The sequence below is a fragment of the Plodia interpunctella genome, chromosome 29 (genome assembly GCF_027563975.2).
Source record: "Plodia interpunctella isolate USDA-ARS_2022_Savannah chromosome 29, ilPloInte3.2, whole genome shotgun sequence".
NCBI lineage: Eukaryota > Metazoa > Arthropoda > Insecta > Lepidoptera > Pyralidae > Plodia > Plodia interpunctella.
In genome coordinates, this window is record NC_071322.1 from 152,042 (window position 1) to 161,162 (window position 9,121).

At 37.5% G+C, this 9,121-nt stretch overlaps 1 protein-coding gene across 1 annotated transcript; it reads left to right on the plus strand.

Annotated features, from left to right (window-relative positions):
• Positions 1-86: 86 nt before the first annotated feature.
• On the plus strand, positions 87-9,103 carry LOC128681915 (zinc finger protein 271-like). Its single transcript, XM_064436906.1, has 7 exons — positions 87-393; positions 1,080-1,214; positions 2,328-2,577; positions 2,864-4,089; positions 6,411-6,678; positions 7,122-7,253; positions 8,007-9,103. Exons 1-7 carry the CDS (start codon positions 289-291, stop codon positions 8,858-8,860), a joined length of 2,970 nt encoding a protein of 989 aa, XP_064292976.1. The 5' UTR covers positions 87-288; the 3' UTR covers positions 8,861-9,103.
• Positions 9,104-9,121: the final 18 nt, after the last annotated feature.

Below are 9,121 nucleotides of genomic sequence, written 5' to 3' on the forward strand. Positions count from 1 at the left end.
ACACCGACCGACACATCTCGGATTACAGAAATCACCATCATTATCTATGGCTTAACTCAATGGTCCGTTTGCTAGCTTAGCTCAACTGTCAAATTCACTAATGTCAAGTCAATTCAATCAATTGATTTCATTCGCTTATTATTTAGTGTAATTATTTAGCATTAATAAACTTGATTAAATAGAAAAATGTTTATTCATAACATACAATTTTATAAATAATTTTATGATTCAAGCTTTTTGACGTATATCTTGCGTATTCAGCTAGGGAAAAAATATTCTCTGTTAAGAATGGCGTCCGTCGCTGCTTGCCGTGTTTGTCTTGCTGTGGACGCGAGACTGGTGACCATTCCCGTCTCCCTGAAGCTGGTATACGAAAAGCTTACCAGTACCACTGTACGTACAGTTATTCTTCTACTCTCTCCTGCTCCGACGACTTGAGAATACGATTAAGACAACAGATGAGCAACATCATCTGTTGTCTTGCTCAAACTGGTCTGGTCTATGCCAGTATAATTTGTCTGCTGTTTCGACTAGAAAAGAAGCAGCTTTTTATTATTATTATCTAATATATATAGATGACTTAATGATTGAGATGCATTCACATCACTGTAAGCAATAACATGCTGTTATTTACATCCATACTTCCATATTGTTAATGCAAAAGTCTATCTGTCTGTTCTGCTTTCACAGCTACACTGCTGGACCGATTTTTATGAAATTTGGTATGCATGTAGTTAAAGAGCCACGTTGAAACATAGGCTACTATATTTTCAAAAATAAATCCCCAAATGCGGGTGAAAATTGAAGATCATGTTTGTTTCAAATTAACGCGGGCGAAGCCGCGGACAAGTGCTAGTGTCATATACATAACATACTATAACTGTGCCGACCTGTGAGTGCACAGGTTAGGGCACAAGTTAGTATAAGTGTATATTGTATGTTTAGTCATGTAAAGATAAGAGTCTATGAGAAACACATGGCGATCCTGCCAGGATTAAATTGGATAAAATTGAAGGAGGCTCTTGCTTCATGCCACTACACAGCTATAAAAATTGAAATATCTGTTCTCACACTTTCAGCTGCACACACTGGACGGGCGGCCCGTGTCTGCCTGCTACATCTGCTACGCTCAGCTCCGCAAGTGTCGCAGGCTGATGCTCACCTCGCTCAGGGCTGAGGCTCTGCTTACTGAAATGTTATATTCACATTCACGGGTATTCACTTCATTTAACTAGTAATCACAGATTCGCTTGAGTAAAGCCATTTATAACTTACTAGCTTTTGCCCGCATTAATTTTCCGTGCCCATCTCCATATTTCAAACTACATGTATGCAAAATTTCAAGAACATTGGTTGAGTAGACAGAGCGTGAAGAGGTGACAAACAAACAAACTTACTTTCGCATTTATAATATTAGGATACGCCTAAACCTTGCTCAGGAATCACACTATCTATTGTGAAAATCTTACAATATTCAGTCCTGTAGCCGTAGGCCTGTAGACTTTAAGTTTATGGCATTCATACAGACAGATAACATTACTTCTTACTTCTTTTTATAAGAATTAAATAAGCCCATTATCCAGCTAAATGTGTCCTTTCAGTTTTCATCACTCTAGTTTCTGTTTTCCCCGTGAGAGATAAAAACTTAATATCATCACTTAATACTGTATCTGCATTGTTCAGATCTGGATAGCCCTATTATACCTACCGCCTATACAATATTACCTTAATGCAGTATAGGCAGTAGGTGTGGGAGACACCACTGCATGATATCTGGCACGTTATCTAAAAACCAACACAGGCACAGCCTCCTCCCCCTTCCTCAGAAATCGGGTGGTCATAGTTTCTGAACCATCAATAACCTAACTCTTTTAAAAATAAACTTGATTAGTGGATAGAAGTGAATAATGTGTCGTTGTTGTTTAAAAAAACAGCTGCAACTAGCTTCCTGTCTCGGGCAGATTTGTGTACTGCGTGTAACAAGGAGGAAGACTTGATACATGTCTTGCTGGAAGATTGCTGAACATAGCGTTGAGCAGTCCATTATCACAGGTGGCTAAATCCATTTATATCTTGTGGACAAGCATTATGAAAGCTAGATAAGTTTATATTAGAGATCCCCCACGAGGCTGACATAGTCACACAAAGTGCGCTCAAGCCTTGTCAAAAATTTAGAAGAAAAAAAAAACTAGATTCCTGTTTATCAATATATGTATAGATGTGTAACACCCAAGTATGTAAACCAAATCTGTCGAATTTTAGTCAACTGCTCCACGTCAGTGTGGACGCGGCAACAGTGTACTAACCGAGTGATTGTTTGCTCGCAGATAACTGACAAATTGTTGTCAGAAATTGACCGCAGCTCTGTGGGGCTGTGTGGATCACTGACCATCACTAAGAATGACGGCTACGACATCATTCCAGACTTTGTCGAGGTACAGGTCAAGGTGGAACACGATGTCACTACAACTAAATCTGAAAAGGCTATCAAATGGGACTCGGACGATGACAATGACCCTATAAGTGTAGCACATTCACCAAGCAATAAGGATTTGACAGTGAAAAGAGAGGAGGAAGGTATGTTGTTCTCTGTCTTCTTTATTCTTATCGAGACAGGCTAGTGCCATCTCATTTTCATCAATGTCTTTTAATTTATAGCACTAGTTAAAAAATACCACAAGAGATTATGCTCTTAGATACAGGATTTTATTAGGAAAGCGGATCATGTGCTCTGAAGCTCACCGGCTGAGGAAGAAACCGGAAAACGCTCAGATGAGAGAGAGATAGTGCATTTTAATAGATTTCATTGGCCTAGATTTACTTTTAGTAATTTGTTAATGTCATTGTTGCATCTTATTCTTAGATCCAGCAACATCTGGGGCTGACAGGAAAGCTGAAGGCTCAACAAGCAAAACCAAACGGCGTAAGTCCCGACGGGACTCGCCAACAGCGCCCCGACGGCACCAGTGCAAAGTTTGTCAGCGACGATTCAAACGGCATTCCGCCATGATGGTCCATGCCAGAACACACACCGGCGAGAAACCTTACCAGTGCCACATCTGTCACCTTCAGTTCAACCAAACAGGGAATCTGTTGAGGCATTTACGTACTCACACTGGTGAGAAACCTTACGAATGTAACGTGTGTCAACGTAGATTTACCCAAAAAAATGCTTTGTTAAGCCACTCGACGTCTCACACTGGTGAGAAACCTTATCAATGTAATATTTGTCCTAAACGCTTTGGTCAGAATGGTGCTTTGCGTAACCATTTAAAGACCCACACTGGTGAGAAACCGTTCGAATGTAATGTTTGTCAAAAACGCTTTGTCACAAGCAGTAATTTGCAATCGCATTTGAAAATTCACACCGGCGAGAAACCTTTTGAATGTAATATTTGCCAGAAGCAGTTCCGTCAGAGCGTCACTTTGCGTTTGCATTTAAAGACTCACACTGGTGAGAAATTTAAAAGCGGTGACGATCAAAATAGAACAGACGATTTTCCATTTGGATGTGATATGTGCACGCGACGTTTCAAAGAAAAAGCCGATTTGGATTCTCATGTGAAATCTAATGTTTGTCAAAAACTTTTTAAATGTGACACGTGTCAAAGATTATTTAGTAAAAAGCAAATGTTACAAGTCCATATGAGGACTCATACTGGCGAGAAACCGTATAAATGTGTTGTATGTCAAACTAGGTTTAGAGCTCAGGGTGGCTTGACAAGTCACATGCGTATTCACACCGGCGAGAAACCTTATAAGTGTGTTGTGTGCGAGAAACGGTTTAGCCTGAAGTGTAGTCTGAAAACTCATGCCAGACTGCACACAGGTGAGAAACCTTTCCAGTGTAGCGTGTGCCCGCGTCGGTTCAATCAGAACATTCACTTGATAGCGCACATGAGAACTCACACGGGTGAGAAACCTTTTGAATGTCAAGTGTGTTTACGTAGGTATAGTCAAAAGACAGATTTGTTGAATCACGTGAGAACTCACACCGGTGAGAAACCCTTCGCGTGTGACGTGTGTCCTCATTGGTCTAGCTCTAAAAGGAACTTGTTGAAGCATCTAAAATCTCACAGCGAGAAAGTTTAACCGCTTCTCACGCAAACTCAAAGTATAGACATTTTAACTATAGGTTAGCGCCAACTTGTTAATGCCAAAACAAAATTTCAATGGTTATACATATATGTATGTTACGGCTAAACCCCGAAATTTTTGCCGACTAGATCCAGGTGCAGTCGACCTCAGCTGGTTACCTGGGTACAGCTTTGCTTACGTCAGGTGTACATGAATTAATCTAATCTTACGTTTAACCATCTGCGATTGACTGCACGTAAGTCATCATAAACATATATTAGAAAAACCTTCAACAAATATCGGGAGCAGATAAAAGTAGACTCTCTCTCTCTCTCATTCTTTCGTATTTTTAAGAATTGCATATTCATGATGGGATTCATGAATCTCATCATAAATATGCATCCTCAAAAGGCGACGAAAACGAAATTTATTTTGAATTATAAAATAAAATTTTACCGCCTGCCTGACGTCAACCTTCGTTGGGAATGCTTTTGTTCCCTACGTCAAACTTACTAACGCATAATTATCTGTAAAACAAATTGTATTTTAGCAAATAACTGTTATTAAGTATAAATGTAAATTATTTAGTGTAGATAATTTTAAATATATTAGCTAATATGTAATTTATTTAATAAATTATTGCAATACATATTTTATTTTACACATGAAAATTGTTTTTTTTTCTTTTAGGTTTCCTTGTACAACCCTTATTGTTTCCTGAGGTCCGTCCGTATGTCACACCACACATAGGCTTTTAAACTACACCGTTTAAAGGAATATATGTTTTGGACATCTGCAAAGTACTAGCATATTTTCGCGGCTTCGCTTGCGTGAATTTCCCACACGAGCAGTTATATTTTCGGGGTGAAAGTTATCTTTATACTTATCCGTATTCTAAACTGGATATATATATTTTGACATTTACTTGTAAAACATATACGTGATTTGTGATCTTCAAGTGTCTGAAAGTAACATAGGTACATCTATTATGTTAGATTATGGAGATCGAGTATGTCATGCACACTCAAATAGTCAAACCGGTGGCGGCGTCGTGGATCGGGTCGGGAGGTTCCCTCTATTGTGGTTGAGCTTCGCGATGGCTGGCTGCTGACGCGTCAACTCGTGAACGGGTGCTGCCGGGGGGAACTGGTCGATCTTTTATTAATTTTTGAGAGTCGATTGAGGGGTTCTGAAATGGTTCCTTAATACGTACGTACCTAAGTATAGACATACATTAGCCAGCCAGCCTGTTGGAATTCATAAAAATGTTAAAACATACTTTAGCTAGATCACAGATATAAAAACATTACATTTGTAAATCTGTGAGCTAGATAGCCAATGGAAAACATGGAATTGGTAGGTAGCCGTGGTAGGTAGGTTTCTTCCTACATGTATCAGTTTTCTTTATCTATATGTATACTAAACAAAAATATTGGCTGTATGTGCTCTAGATCCATTTGCCTTTACTTAATGTTACAAAAAAAAAAGATAGATCATTGAAAAAGATTGATTTTTGTCGGTGTTCATTGTATTTTTTTTATTGTAGGTAGGTTACCTAGGTACCTACTTAATCTTGAATAATATTATTATTTTACAATGTGCCTATAGGTGTCACAGTTTTACTATAACAATGGTGGTAATTAGTATACTTGCGTGAAAGTGATGTACACAGTGTGTGTAACATTCCACCGCCATCGGTAAACAAATTGTAATTGTTTTTGTGTAATTTTTGAAGCCATGTGCATTATTAGACATTTTATTTATTAGTAACTACTATTGTCCGGGGTTTCCTCGCCGCAAACTTAAGTAAATATTTACGTAAAGTTGATGTATTGGCTCTATATCTCTTTTGTTTCCGACCAGAAAAAAAATATTATGGACCTGGTAGGTACCTGAGATTGGGATACTAAGACAGTGTCTTGTGCTCAGCTCACCACACACCACATTTTGTGTGCAATCATTAAAACAATGCCGCTCATCAGCTAAGAGGAAACCAAAGAAACATTTGTATGAGACAAGAACATCCAATGAGAATGTCGTCTGTACCTTCAGTCAACAGTTTTAAGAACAGATAAGAAAAAATCTCCATACTTCAAGACACACACTAGTTAATTACCTAGCTGCTAATGCATTGTTTAATTAGACATGGAGTCAAATGGAGTGAGTATCTTGTGCTTCAACAGTTTATTTATTAATTGAATAATAGACAGACAGCTTTTGCAGATCAAAAACGACTAGACGGATTTTTGTATACCAATAGATGGTGTGACTCCTGAGGATCATCATCATAGTATAATAACTTTGTAAAACTCATAATCTTGTTGTCTTCACAGCCTGGTGTCTGTGAAGCCCTGTCCAGCTCTAGAGCGGAGTGTTCTGATATTCTACCGGCGACTGTTGAAATCAAAACAGAGCTGGAAACCGATGTTGCCACTGTTGAAATTAAAATTAAGTTGGGGTCAGATGTTATCAACCCAGAGGTCAAAACTGAGTTTGAGTCAAATATTACCAACACTGTGAACTATAAGGAGAATTCAGATGTTGGCAAAATTGAGACAGATTTGGATGTTACCAAAACTACAATCAAAATTGAGTCTGCTGGTATGATCTTTTTTACAAGCTTCTATTTGGTTTTCCGCCTGTGGTCCATTAAAATTCACACAAGTGGATCCGCAAGCAAAATCTTGTACTCATTGTAATTTATTTCTTTATTACTATTTAGGAATATGATACTGAATCCGTCCGTCTCAAAAATTGTATGTGAACTGTGTGATTCATTCACACTGCGATGTGACATCTACACAATTTTGGAGTGGATTCAGTGCATAGGGCCATGGTTGTGCCCTTAAGATAAGTAACAAATATAGAAATGACAGTATGAAACAGACCCAAGTTTTTTTACTTTTTTATTTAAGTATTACTTTTTGGGGATGCTTGTGTAGGCAGCAGATGGTGATCCGCACAGTCCACCCATACTGGGACTATTTCATCCAGATCCCCAATAGAGAGTCAATTAAAATAATATAGATATAATATTTTTATAGGTCATCTACAGGCTTCAGAAGTGAGATATGTCAACATCCATGATGTGAAACTTGACATTCATGAAGATAAACCCTTATTGGAACCCAAAATAGAGTTGAACACGACAGAGGAAAGCAGAGAGCTCGGAGCAGGTATGTTTCTGTCTCTCTCCAGCATCACCATGAAGCTATAGATAATACTAGAGAGAGATATATAGAAAGAGAAAACTATAAACATAGTCATATCTTTCAGTTTCCTCATACATGGATGAGACGGCAATAAATATATGATAAGGCAGCCAGCACACAACTCTGGCTAAAATATTAGGATATATGTTCATTTCTTCTCGAAAGAAACTTGCCTACCTTTAAGAGAGAACTATCAAAGCTACTTATCAAACAAGCTTATTATTCTGTTACTGAATATCTAAATGACAATTTCAATTAATTTAATAAGGTATTTGATCTTTTAATGTATACCTACCTGACAATTAGATAAATTATGTAGACATTTATTGTATAAATATATTATGTAACTTCATTTTGTAAAGCCTATGACAAAAATTTCGTATGCCTTATGGCGGGACATAGAGAAGCTCATTCCAATGTACTATACCTATTATGTAACCTGTGTTCACGAAATAAACAAATTTAATTGAATTGAATTGAAGAAATTTGGCCATCGACAGTCAAAGATCCCGCTTTTTCTACTCCACTGCACGATCTCATTAGTTATTTGTGGAGGACTTGGGAAATGGTTGAAGTGGTTCCAGAATGGGTAGACCACCCTTTGTGCTTGCGCTGGTGCCCCCATATCCATGTAATAATAATAAAAATAATGTGGATGTTACGATGTATTTAGTTTGATTATACGACAGTTAATATTTTCAATCAATTGACTTGCAGATGGCGCTTCGGCTCAGTTGTCAGCTGAGAAACAGAAACGACTTGAAGGGAACATAACCAACAGGAACCGGCTGCAGACGAGAGATTCAAGGAAAGATGAGTCACATCACGAATGCGATGTTTGTCAACGTAGTTTTGTGTCTAAAAGTGGTTTAACATCACATTTAAGGGTACACATAAATGAAAAACCATATGTATGTCCCTCGTGCCACAGTGGATTCACAAAAAAAACTGCTCTAGACAGACATTTGAAAAAACATAGCGGCGAGAAACCATATGAATGCAATATGTGTCAAAGTAGATTTTCTGTAAAAAGGTCTTTGGAATATCATTTAAAAACACACACTGGGGAGAAGCAATATAAATGTGATATATGTCAGAGCCAGTTTATTCATAAAACTAATTTGATATATCACTTAAAAATTCACACCGGACAGAAACCGTATGAATGTAATGTGTGCCGAAGTCAGTTTAGTGTTAAAAGTAACTTAGCATCTCATCTGAAAATACACACTGGTGAGAAAGCTCATAAATGTAGTATATGTCAAAGTAGATTTACATTAAAAGGTAATTTGGACATACATATGAGGTCCCACACCGGGGAGAGACCGTATGAGTGTGACGTTTGTCATAGTCGATTTTCTCAAAGGGGCTCATTGAAATATCATTCAAGAACACATACCGGTGAGAAACCTTATGAATGTAGTGTATGTAATAGTAGATTTGTTCGCAAAGCTCATTTAGAAAGACATACAAGAAGAGCACATAGCATGATAACGGACCCTGGGCTCCGACGGTCAACGGCTGAGGAAGAAGTCGGGAAAACAGATGAAAGAGACCAATCACCAAAATAACACATTAAATGTATTATTTTCAAATCTATATTTTAACAGAATATATGTATTTATTAAATTTATGAGACTGTAAACAGTTGTAACAATATTATATTTTAATTTAAATAAATCTCAAATAAAAAAACAAGCTGTGTCAATTCATATTCATCCATACTGGAACCATCCAGTTATTGGTTATCATATAGTTATCGATGTTTCTGTTACATATGTACTTGTATCGTGAAATAAATAATATATTGTTACACCAGACTTTCTTTTATA

Excerpts from the sequence above, each read along its gene's own strand:
- LOC128681915 (XM_064436906.1), top strand. The coding sequence starts at position 289 with ATGGCGTCCGTCGCTGCTTGCCGTGTTTGTCTTGCTGTGGACGCGAGA. Across the intron at positions 1,215-2,327 it reads TGTTATATTCACATTCACGG|ATAACTGACAAATTGTTGTC; the intron begins GTATTCACTTCA and ends GTTTGCTCGCAG. Across the intron at positions 2,578-2,863 it reads AGTGAAAAGAGAGGAGGAAG|ATCCAGCAACATCTGGGGCT; the intron begins GTATGTTGTTCT and ends TCTTATTCTTAG.